We start from the raw sequence: 13,449 nt of genomic DNA, 5'->3' as shown, positions 1-13,449 counted from the left end.
TCAAGGGTTTTTGACTTGCCAATATGCTTTGTGTCATGAATAAAAGATGCATATACTATCACAAATATATACTATTATATTTATTTATATATTTTTAAAAAGGGAATCCATACTTTTATTCAAGTATAAGCAGACTTCTACATTAATGTTACAAAAATGTTTCAAATAACTGCTGTTCTTGTGCAATTTCTATTCATCAAATATTCATGAAATTTTAACTGTTTTCATCTGTGATGATAATTAGAAATGTTTCTTGAGCACCAAATCAGCATATTAGAATGATTTCTGAAGGAATATGTGAGCCTGAAGATTGGAGTAATAACTACTGAAAATTCAGATTTGCCATCAAAGGAATAAATTATATTAAAATAGAAATACATTATTTTGATGTACAATATATTACTGTACTGTATTTTAGAGACATAAGACATTAAAAACAAAATCTGTGATTGTACACATGCTGTTGTTTGTGCGTGTGTGCATCTGTGTGTGTGTTTTGCAGTCGGGGCTTTGTGAGCTGATGGCCTGAATTCTTCACTAATGAATTAAACATTCTGAGGGTCCCAGTCAAGATAGATATTAAACATGGCTCAACATACACAGTTTTTTCTTTGTGTTGTGGAGGTTGTTACTCTCTGCTGTTCTCCAGCAGTGTAATGGTTGATGTTTTGGCTGGGCTCTTTGCATCTGCAATAATGTCCAGCACTAAAGCCTTTCCATTGTGGACACTGGGCACGGTTCCTAGAAAGGGGCGTTCTGTGGGAATGCATTACCATTTTGTTAGTTTTATCCTATTAAAAATCCACTTTCATTTGAAGATGACTATTTGGAGCATTTCAAAGCTTCCCTTTTTTTGTATTATTACAACACACACACACACACACAAAAAATTATTTACTATTAAAAGTTTGCTTTTTATTATATGCACAATGAGCGAAAATAATTGAAATGTTTGGTAAAACTGGATAAAAAGCATCCACCTTAGCTACATAAATCTTCAACATTTAAAAATGACTAATTTATAGATGATTAAAAAATGTATTATTATATTATTGTAACATGCAGTAATATCACAGATCATAGTATTCTGCAATCTATTTAAGTTTAAGTCTAGAGACATTAGCATGTTATTTTGTGCTGATTGTGTTGATAATATTCAGGATAATTGCCATATTGAGTAATGTCTGTTGTGAATTAAATTACGGTTGAATTAGATTAACAGAAGTTGATGCAAATGTTTCTTCAGCCTGTAGTGTAATTGTCATGATAATGAGACTCTCCCAAGCAACTCGTTGAAATGTTTCTAAGATATAACTAATAACATAGCTATAATAATGAAATTCATGGTTATAAAGTAATAAATTGCTGTAGAGATAGCTATTAAAGTGTGTTTGAATAAGTCTTAAACTTACAGAATTAGCACGCACACACACACACAAACAAATACACATACATACATACGTACAAACAAATACTGTGATAGGCCTATAAAAAAAGCAACAAGCACCTCTCATTGCAAGCTGGCAGTGAAAGACAACAGCATCTCCTGCTCTGAGTGCGGCGCCTGACAGCTTGAGATGAGCAAAACGTTACAAATGAGCGGATGCTGCCACCAGCGCCCTCATCTCTTAAATCTGTAGTGTGCCGAGGCAAGGTGACGAACAAAAGAGAAACCTCTCTCAGTCATCCATCCAAAAACAGGCCCTTCTGAATGAAGAGCAGAGCTCTATTGTTATTGATTGTTAGGGAGGGTGTCCTAGATCTCAATGTGAAACTATGATTCAGGGGCCGACAATGAAGGGACCAGGCTTTTCAATTATGTACCTGTGCTGGGGAGAGGTCATTTAGAAACACAGACTTTGTGTCTTATGTACAACTGTCTACATTTTTTTTTTTTTTTTTTTTTTGTGAAATATGAAAATTATTTAAACAGTAAAAGACTGTAAATCTTTTACGATTTCTTTATATGATGAACAACTGCAATCGATCTAATGTGAGATTTCATCTACTTTAACAGTAAAATACTGTTAAATGTTAAGTTTTGGGAAGTCATCTTTTAATTTAATTTACAACTATTAACTATAAACTGACATTACCAAATTCTCTACTCAGTTCACATTTTATTTATTATTTATTCATTCATTCATTCATTCATAAATTCATTTAAATAAGTCTCTCTTTTTCCATGTCAGATATGTCCATTAGGATTTTATGTTACAACTTACAGTATGTTGTTAAATGAATAGTTATTGCATTATTTTCTTGTTGTGTTATTGTGTTTTTGTATTTGTTTATGACAAAGTGCATCGTCTATATATTAATGTTTACATCAGCTTTTGGAAAATCTTTTTTATTATTATGTTGCTTTCTCTTTTTTAGGTGGTTGTCAATATATTAATGTAGAAAAATAATGTTTTTTTTTTTTATTGTAAATTTAAGGTCAATTTGTAAATCTTAAAATGTTGCTATCCTGTTATTCTTTTTTTTTTTTTTTTTTTTTTTTTTTGCATTTTTAACATAACATATCATAACATAAAGCAGTACAATGAAAATGCATTAACTAATTCCATTAATCTACTGTAACAATATATAATAAAAATAACAGCCCTAGTGGATGTTAGAAAAAAAAAAATATGGAAACATGTTATGCATAGGTGTGGATACTGTGTGTATGTATGCAGTGATAGCTGCAAGGGCAAAAGCAAAAGTGAAAAGAAATAATATATAAACTTACATAACGAAAGTAGTGAGGTATATATCTGGTAATGTACATTTGGCTTATAATTATTTTTGTGTGGTATTACGAAATGTCAAAAATGGGGACCAGGTGTTTTCAAAGGCTGATGATGATTGCTATATCCTATTATTCATGGTAAAGTTCTGGCAACCACAACTGCTGTTTTTTTTTTACTGTAATTGTCTTTTTTAGAGTGGAAGATGAAAATATAAACGTTTCATTAACAAATGTAATTTTATTTCACTGTAGGTAGTATTTCAGCACTTCACTTCTATTATACATAAATTCCATCATAAAAGACTGCAAAGTATGAAAAGAAGCTATTTTGTGTATCTGTTCTTTACACACAATACTGATTGTTTTCATTTTTATTTTATAGTGAAACATTTTAGTCAAAATAGCCACTCTAAAGACAATATTGATAATGCTTAATGACATCCATTATGATTTCAGTGAAATAGAACATATTTTGGTGTTAATGAAGGGGTATTTGAGCCGTATTGATGGGGTTGTGGAGGACCACGATTAAAAGTTTGCAAAATAATAGTCTCTCTTTTGGTTTCATAATTTTTTCCTCTGATTACTGTGTTGTTTTCCTTTTTCTGTACAAACGATGGTTCTACTGTTGTAAAGGAGTTCAACGCAACACACTTGCCCTCCTACAATACATCCTGAGAGACAGGTCTGGATACTGTGATCAACAGAGTGTAGAGAATTGATCTGTTACTACAAAATCCTGAAAACCTGTTTACAATCGTCTCAGTGCCATACACATCGAGACTTGCGCTAAAGCCTGTACAACAGCAAAAACAAACACCCACACCAGAGGATGGAACAGACCAAGTGATTAAAGTTGAATGTGTTGTGATAGTAATGGGCTTTTTAGGATTCAGAACAGGTTCATGGTGAAAAGGATGAGGGAGATGAGCAGGTGGGCCGCCACACAGAACACAGCTGCTGTGTAGCGACTGAGAACAGAGCAAAACACCAGAGTGCGACGCTACAGACGTGTCTACAGAAAAGCTTAAAATTCTATCCAGTTTTTTCTTCTTAAAATATACAATAGGGTTGTTTATTAGGGGTGAAATTAGGTTGATCACATTTTGATGGGTCTAGACAGGATGTCAAAAGAAGCATTACAATGGCTTGTGGTGTGAATTTTCTAGACCCTCTGATCATAGTTATATTTAAGGTAGTCCACATTCAATTCAGGATGGTATAGCTCATATGCTTTTATTCGCAAAAGAGTTCAGATTTTACAAAAATTCTAAGCTTTAACCCTTTGAAGTCGATTAACACGTATACGCGTTGAGGAATTTTCTCCTGATAAACCCAAAAAGATCTTAAATTAAAGAAAAATTCTAGGCTACAAGCTCAAGTCCTCCAAAGTCCTGGGAACCAATGTTCTGTATGTGTTTTATGGCCTTATTCAAGTGATTTAACATTTTAGTTTTTCACTAACGATGGCCTAACTTTCACTTCACTGACTTTCAAAAACACAATCATGTACATACATGCTGCACACGTTATTATAGCCCAGTTTATGCTGATTACAGTGAGATTAGACTTTAGCCATTTAGATATTTATAAGAAACTGAACAAAAGGACAAATGTCAGGGCATGACAAAACTTCTCCAGGCCCCAAAAATACCTTTAGACTCCAGAGGGTTAACTCAACAGTAGTCAAACAGGCAAGGTCGAGATCCATCAAACAAGGTAATCCAAGGCAGTTGCAAAAGAGTAATCCAAAAAAAAAACAGGCAAGGGTCATAATCCAAGTGAGCAGTTCAAAGTTACAAATCAACAAAACCTTGAAACAAGGGAATCTGCAACAGCAAAACAATATTTCGCAATGTGAATGCGTGCAACTTAAACTTATTGGAACAGCTATATGTGTAATCAGTTACGACATGGAGTGTTATGGGAAATGGAGTCTGGGCAAAGGGCTGGGATGGAGTGCCCTCTAGAGGAGCTCATGGGTACTCCAGCTGGAAATCGTGACGTAGCAATGGAGGACCTGTGCCATGGAGTAGTGGAGGACCAATAAAAATTGAATATTTCTTATAATGTGTTATATTCACAAAACATTATTATTCTTTTTTTAAAGTTGTTTTACTAATATTGCCACAGAGTTCAGATAACTAAGCATTTGAGTTGATTTATTTATTTTATTTTATTTTATTTTATTTATGTTATTACCAAACTTTATTTTTTTTTATTATTATTAACAAATATCATATTTATTAGTGTATACCACATATACAATTAAAAACTATTTTTAGAAATGTTGTGTTGAAAACTCATGGAGTTCATATACATTTTTAGGCATTTTTACATTACTTTAACAATAATAGCTACATACAGTGACAAGAATTGTGTGTATCTGTATTTATTCACACAGCAAACTGATACACAGCTGTTATTATTAATAGTCACCTTATTTTCAGATCATTAGTCAACAAATCCTCTGTAAACACCGTAAGTGCACTGAAGGTTGAACACAGACACACAGATGGATCTTTAATTTAACTGTGCCGAGTGCTCGCTAAAAACCAGCTTGCTCATAGATCATTAGGTGTATTAAGTCTCTACAAGTTCGTTTTAATTCTGACATTTTGCTTTTTAATTATTTAATCAATTTTCACCAGCCTGGCACATTCAAGCCAATTTGTGGAGTTACAGACTTTATAGGTGGGAACTATCATACTGACAGAGCAATGAGCCAGTCACAATGACATGGAGGCACTTCCTCCTCTCACTTTACATATTTCTTTGATATTTATAACCCAGAGACTCAAAACATTTTTGATTATGTATTGGTGTAATACAAATTTCCTCAGATATATTTAACTGTATACAGATTAAACAGTCTTGTTATATATGTGTGTGTGTGTGTGTGTGTGTGTGTGTGTGTGTGTGTGTGTATTTTAATGCATATATGTATATTTTTTTATGCATAATGTCCTTTTAAGAGTCACTTAAGTGTTCAAATATTTCCGGCACCATTGTAATCATGTTACCTAAACACAAGAGGTGCAAAGCTGGTAGTGTGTGTCCATTGCCTGGGCTACAGTGCAGAGTTTTGTTTATTATTCATAGAGTTATAATACTTAATCATACATTCTGTCATGGTGCATGATTAGAGGAGCCCTCTAGCTGAGAAACCTTTGGGAAATATGAGGAACTGTGAGAGATAGAGAGAGAGAGAGCTGTGTAATCCATTACAATCCATTCCTCTTTTGGGAATCAGCCATCTTATATGACAAATGACTGGCATTTATGATGGGACTTCCCAAACATTGTTGTTGTTGTTTTTTTCTACAAAGCTAATGAGAAAGTAATTGATGCCTGACTGTGATTGATTATATGATTGACTGAGTGATGGTTAATAAATGCAAAATTTAGGATAATCGAGTTAGGGTTAGGGTACATAGGATTTATTATGGATCATTTTACCCAGACACATTGCATCACACTCTGTGGCTAAAAATCAAATCCCATTTCTATAAAATTATAAAAATAATTTTAATAATTAATTTAAATAAACTATTTTCTGCGATTAAAAACACGTAATCATTTCAGTCTGGATGCACACAATCACATTCACTCGGGTAATACAACATTGCTTTGTGCTCTCAAAAGTCAAGCTTCATACCCAAAATAGCACATATGCACAAAACAAGTATAAAGACCTCTGTGAATCATGTGCTAGAAGAGGAAAAAGCCTGCCGAAGTCAAATGACATTTGCCATCATGTATTGTTCACTGTAAATACAGGCTTTATTGAAATGGCTTCTGGGGGTGTTGGAAACCAAGCCAGCGGTGAAATATGCTCCTGTGTAAAAGCATTGCGAGGTCATTAGCTGGTTTGCGAGCTTCATTTATACTCCAGTGTGCCACGCCGCCTTCCTTCCTCCCTCCCAATCTGATCTGCAAAATGGAGTTTCTGGTCACGGGCCAAACAAGATATTCATGTGGAAATGTGACCAGCGTGCAAAATGTGGTGGTCTTTGATTTACATAAGCTCCAAAGAGTCACTCACAGAGAAGTAACTTATTGCCACTGTACTGAGACAGCAGAATTGATGACAAAGTATGTAGCATCCACACAGTATACAAAAGCACTGTGTGTGTGTGTGTATTTGTGTATTTACATGCATGTGTGTGTGTGTGTATATATATATATATATATATATATATATATATATATATATATAGTACAGTATATGTCTAGTTCAAAGCTGAAAAGAGATTTTCAAGCCTAAAAATAGAAAGGTTTAATAGAGTATACAGTACAGCTTTAATTTTGTTGTTTGCATGCAATTATTATTATTTTCTTTTTTTTTTTTTTGCAAAAATAGTAATTTAAACAAATATGAGTATATTTAACTATTTTACATTCAAAATCTTTACCAGTCTTTACCACTATCCTGCAAACAACTAGGTTTAACTATCCTACAAACAACTAGTTTTAGTTGTCTGCAAGAAGTTTTGAAATTTTTCAACATAAAATGTAGACAGATTAAAATTTTAACCGGTCATAATAATGTATTGTTTCATTTTCACAAACTCGCGCGCACACACACACACACATACATGTAAAGTATCATTAGAGTAGTTAAAGTAAAGTAACATTAAAGTAGACACCAACAGTTGAAATTATTCAAATAGAGAGATTTTAATTAGTACAATTTTTAAGTATTTTCTTCTTATACTACTGTAGTGACATACACACACAAAAATACTATACAGTTTATATAGTGCTCTTGTTTTAGTGACATATCAGGACACAACTCTGTATAATGACATGGGTACGACACAGTTATTACAAGGAGAGGGTGACTTATGAGGACATAACCCATGTCCCCATTTTTCAAAACGCTTATAAATCATACAGAATTAGTTTTTTTTGAGAAAGTAAAATTGCACAAAGTTTCCTGTGAGGGTTAGGTTTAGGGGTAGGGTTGGTGAAGGGCCATAGAATATACAGTTTGTACAGTATAAAAACCATTACGCCTATGGGATGTCCCCACTTTTCACAAAAACAAACGTGTGTGTGTGTGTGTGTGTGTGTGTGTCAGAGTGGTCCAGGAAGTCAACCACAGAAATAATGAAGATGGCAACTGCTTTTTCATGTGTACATCTTCTGTATTTTTCTTCCCGTCTGTTGAGCATGATTGTTCACAAAAAATAGTGTCGGGCCCTTCCCACTGTGCTGAGATGGATAAAGTATGGCTCCCACAATGCCATGGGGGTGGAGAGGCCTTGACTCCATGTAGCAGAGAACAAGAGGAGAGTGCATCATGAATGGGAGGAGGGAGGGAGGACGGGAGGAGTGTAGGGAAGGAGGGGTGCTCTGCCACAGAAGGAGTGCCCATGGAGAACACTGATTACTTACTTTCAAAACATCAGTTTGATGGAGAGACGCGAGCGGCTTCCCAGCGGCCTCTCATTCGTCTGTGCTAAGGCGGTCTGTGATTGATGAGGCGACCGCCGGTGTGAGACCCATGCTGTAGACCCTGCTTTCATCTCACTCCCTCTCTCCATTGCTCTGCCATGCTCTTCTCTCTCTCTCTTTTACTCTTTCCATATCTTGCCCCCCTCTCTCGCCACGGGAGCCCAGGTATTCAGGATGTTGATGAAGTTTCAGAAAGAGTGTTCATTTCTGTGTGAGGCAGTAATGATTGGTGTGCTATTCATAAAAGCAATGCTTCATCCTAAAATGAAAATATTATGTTTATAAATATATTTTTATTTAATACCGTTCAAAAGTCTGTGGTGGGTAATTTTTTTTTTTTTTTTTGAAAGATGTCTTTTATGCTAACCAAGGTTGCATTTATAATTAGATAGATAGATAGATAGATAGACAGACAGACAGACAGACAGACAGACAGACAGACAGACAGACAGACAGACAGACAGACAGACAGACAGATAGATAGATAGATAGATAGATAGATAGATAGATAGATAGATAGATAGATAGATAGGTAGATATTGTGCAAGTAATGTTTGTATGCAAAAAAGAAGAGGGTCTCTATGTTAGTGCTGCCACCTATCTTAATTACCAGCTATGCAATCAAGACTGATTCCCTGATTAAGGAACATGCCAACAGCTTTCATTTGCTAATAATGAATCGCTCATAATTTTGCACAGAACTACTGAGAGCTATTGATCCGAGAAAAAGGATGTGACTCGCATTGCAAAAGCATAAAAGCTCGCCTAATCCATTATGGTCAATGACGATGTGCTCTTATTTTTCCTTTCCTCATGAGAAGGCTCTACTCCTTTTGTCTCAATCCCCCTTTTTGAAGTTTGTTTTAGTGAAGTCGATGTGTTTTGAAGCCACATTTCATTTTCTTGAGTATGAGCATGCTCTATAGTTTAGTGTGTCTTTTGCTGCATTTATTGATCTCACTGGGTCATTCACATCATTTACGTGCATCTCAGCCTTAGACCAGCATCTGTAATCTCACACACCCACACTACATTAGCTCCGATTTGTGGTACAAGTTGGGGAGTAATTTTGTGTGATTTAGTGTTTGTCTTTCCTTGCTGAATGTCTGAGTAATGTTTGAAATGATTTCTGTTAGTGTTTGTAATGTCATTTCCTAACAAGACAAGCAATATTTCTGTCAACACACTGAAAGCAATATCTGCATCACTCAACTAAAGCAATTATTAAATGTTGTTGTTTTCACAGTCTAAGGGCCCTATTTTAACGATCTAAACGCAAAGTGTAAAGCGCACAGCGCAGGTGCACTCAGGGCGTGTCCAAATCCACTTTTGCTATATTAACGACGGAAAAACGGTCTGTGTTTCGGGGTGCACATTTTTGGAATGGGTTGTCATATTAGTGCTTATAAAGTAGATATAATGCATGACATCCATTATCCTACCCAAAACCTAAACTTAACAAATACCTTATAAACTATTAATAAGCAGCAAATAAGGAGTTAATTAAAGCAAAATTCATGGTTAGTTAATAGTGAGAATTGGACCCTAAAATAAAGTGTGACCGCATTTTCTACCAACGCGCTCTATATGTCCATATATATGTATATCGGTACATACCTCGGTTTTGATATCACAGTTCAGTACAGTTTCGGAACAGTAGGGGGAAGACAATTTGTTTTATTTCTTTATTTTTTTATGGTTTTTGAAAGAAGTCTCTTCACATTTATAGTTTCTATACTTTGCAACAGTTGCTGTTTGGTCCAAAATATAGAATGACATAAGCAACCATTTTGAGCAATATTAGTTTCCTTGCAGCACCATAACAGCTAGTCCTTTTTATAAAGCATTTCTACATCCCATATTGATTAACTGCATTGACATTGTAGGATTTGCTTATATACCACTTTTTGCTCATCCATGTGTTTGATAACCCCCTCTTCCTTTTCCTGACCTTGCCTTCCGACAAACATCCACACACACAAACACACACAGAGAACAGACACAACAGACACTGGAATGAGCTATGTTGATTAAATTACATTTATCCACGTGAAAGGGTTTAATGGCTTGCATGGAGATTTATTCAGGGGTAGATAGAGGAGGTGTTGAGGAATCTGAGCTCTGGTGTTGTGGTTGGTTTCAAACACTTCCAGCCTCTCCAGCTCGTGAGAAATTATGTTACTGCAAAATTCACACTTATTTAATTAAACTGTCAGGCAATTACAAATGTGGAGACGTGCTATTCAGGAGGGTGACTCACAGCAGAGACTATCGCATCAATAAAGCAAATTTGCCAGTGCACTGATATTCACTTTACAATTAAAGAACAAAGCTGTATTTCTTTTCAATAGTGAGCTGATATAAAAGACCATTACTGAAATGCTACATTTTATGTGTTTCTTAGTCATCTAAAGAAATCTGAGGGAGTTTTAGCCCACATTCTAGCTGAGGTTTCAATACTTTCAATGTAGCAATGGAGGGCCCGGTTGCAAGGGCATGGATGGCCTGTTTTGTTTTATTAATTTGCAATGCAGACTTTTCAAAGAATTTTAAAGAAGTTTTTTTTTGTGACCTTCACCATCATTTTGAGTCATATGAATGCTGAATAATGCATTTTATTCACTGAATAAAAAAAAAAAAATGCAAGAAATGTTTTACAGAACTAGGATTCAGTAGCAGGTTCAGTATTAAAAATTAATGCATTTATAATGTTGTAAATATATTTAACAATATATTTCCACCATGCTAACCATCCACCACGAATCTTTGTTTTTGGTAGTCTTAATCTAAATATTTATTTCAACAGGATGAATTTAATTTCCTCTGCCATCTCGTAGGGCTCTTCTGGGACATGTAGTCATTTGGAAATTGCAGTGAAAAAAATGATGCAATGAGAAAAACAAAAAAACATCTTGCACATATTTTGGAACATAGTAAGTGAAAAAAAAATGATGCTGCGATCAACTGTTGTAATAATGAGATAGTATTCCAAATATATGATTTAATTGGAAATATTCATTTTCAGATATTAGTATGTGGTGAAATGTGTATCAAGCAAGATGCTTACTGGTGATCTTCTCATTATCTTTATTTTTATGCTTTCATATATTTATTCAACAATAGGTCTGACAATTTCAAATATGGAATAAAGTAGTAAATAGGACTAGTGTGTGTGGGAGTGAAAGAGAGAGACAGAAAGATAACAGTAATGATATGGCTCTGCTCCAGCCTGTGAAGGCCATTAAAGTGTGATTCATGTGGCCATGTCCTTTAATGACATCTCCAGTTAGTCATCAATAAAGTGAGACAGATGTAGGATGAAGATAGAGCATTTTGATGGGTGGAGAGTTGGGGTTACAATGACCTCTGTCCACTGTTGCAGCACCAAGCTGATTCAGGCCACGGCACGCGCACACACACACACACACACAATAATATTTTTTACTTGTCAAAATGTTCCGTTTGTGTGCACCGCCCCTCAAAAATGTCCAGGGAACCTTCTGGTCATATCTGACCTGACTAAGGTGTGGACTAAGTGTTAAGGTGATTGCACTCTGTTAAATGTCCCAAGTGCCATGCTTCAAAATGTCGGTACTGTATATTAGATCAGTGACCTTGGTAGTATATTATGAGCTCTCAGAAAGTTTTATATTTCAGAAGATAAAATATTGGCTATCCAAACATCTATTTTCATGGCCTAAACAGAGTGATCATTTAAACTCGTTTTGACAGTGCTATCTATCATTGTTTTTCTACAAAACGTGAGTTTTACAGCCCATCTAGACAGATGCCATTTTATTATAAATGTTTTGTTCTAGTCGCTGTTAATGGATGACTATCCGTAACCAATGTAAAGAGTTTTCCTTCATGTTTTACAGGCTATCCGGAATGAATGTCCCATCTCCTATTGTTAGCAACAAGAACTGGCTGAGGTTACACTTTGTTACTGACAACAACCATCGATACAAAGGCTTCAGCACCCATTATCAAGGTAAACCACTCGCTTTGTCATTGCAAATGCATGGTTTCCTTTGCTAGTATTGCTCTTGTGAACACTGTAAGTGAAAGTCGATTTAATTGTCCTCTATAGATAATTAATTACATGATTAATTATCTTTGATTTGAGTATTTCTGTTGCAAAAACTTTTCAAGTTAAACAATTTTTTTTATATATATCAATTATCAGTTTGTTCCAGATATCCAGTTAATGCAAGCATGAGAAATATCATTTAAAACTGTGTTGATTGTCATTGACTTCAGCTCACATGGCTCTTTTTGCAATAATTTTCAACATTCAGAGTGAGAAAAGTGTTGTTTTTGCTGCCAATGCTTGAATGCCTCTTTCCTTTTTTGGTTCGATTTGTTTTGTGCTGTTTCTCCAAACTAACTCATATTTCAACAACAAATCATGTTTTGTCTTTTTTGGAAGTAGCTATCTTTTTGCTTCTCTCATAAAAAAAAAGGATGCTCAATTGAAATAAAATGGTGGGGAGTTGAAAGAAAGAGTGACGAAAAGCAAGCCACTTTTAAGTTTTATTCTTTAACAGGTCATCCATAGCCATCATTTTCTCATGTGCTTGGCTGCATACTGTGTTTTTGAACTACTTACACACATTTACCATAAACCCAATTCCAGTATCTATACAGCCATTCACTGGAAGCTGTTCTGTAGAGGTCTGGAGTGAAATATGAAATTGTTTGCCAACCCTTACATATCTGTGCTATTATCTTATTGAAGTGTTGTATAATGATTGTATATATGGAAATTCATATAGTATGTCTTTACTGGGTCTTTTGGATTCTTTTCTGAGCCTCAAGTAAAATCAAACCTCATTTGCATGTGATTTTTGTATGAAAACTAGTTTCTGCCATAGGGATAAAAAAAGATAATTAAAAATTATTTCACAATTTCTCACCTTTTTCAGAATTGCAATATATAAACTCATCATTTTTAAAAGAAAAGTCAGAATTGTGGGATATAAATTTGCAATTATTGTTGATTTTTTTTTTATCTTTGGCAGACAAATAATTGCGAGATTTAAACTTGGAATAGTGAGGAAAAGCCAGAATTCTGAATTTTTATCTTTGGCAATTACCTCATTTACATTTTTATCCCTTGCTGAAAACGTACTTCCATAGAAGGGCTTTGTGTAACTTTAGAGACTTTTGTCAGATCAGTCTGTCTCTATGTCCTTTCCTTTAACTAGCCATGCAATCATCTTGGATAATTGAAAATGTGAGCAGAACTTGGGCTA

The 13,449-nt window shown here is 34.8% G+C and overlaps 1 protein-coding gene across 4 annotated transcripts in view; it reads left to right on the top strand.

Moving 5' to 3' along the window:
• The window catches only part of LOC113062137 (CUB and sushi domain-containing protein 3-like), a 365,289-nt gene that overhangs the window by 168,494 nt on the left and 183,346 nt on the right, over positions 1 to 13,449 (top strand). For all 4 annotated transcript variants that reach the window (XM_026231758.1, XM_026231757.1, XM_026231756.1 and 1 more), the window contains exon 6: positions 12,073 to 12,185. In XM_026231758.1, the coding sequence (XP_026087543.1) occupies positions 12,073 to 12,185 (113 nt within the window). The remainder of the gene's footprint in view (positions 1 to 12,072; positions 12,186 to 13,449) is intronic.

Source organism: Carassius auratus, chromosome 44 (assembly GCF_003368295.1).
Source record: "Carassius auratus strain Wakin chromosome 44, ASM336829v1, whole genome shotgun sequence".
Taxonomy (NCBI): domain Eukaryota; kingdom Metazoa; phylum Chordata; class Actinopteri; order Cypriniformes; family Cyprinidae; genus Carassius; species Carassius auratus.
This window is presented reverse-complemented; position numbering and strand designations above follow the sequence as displayed.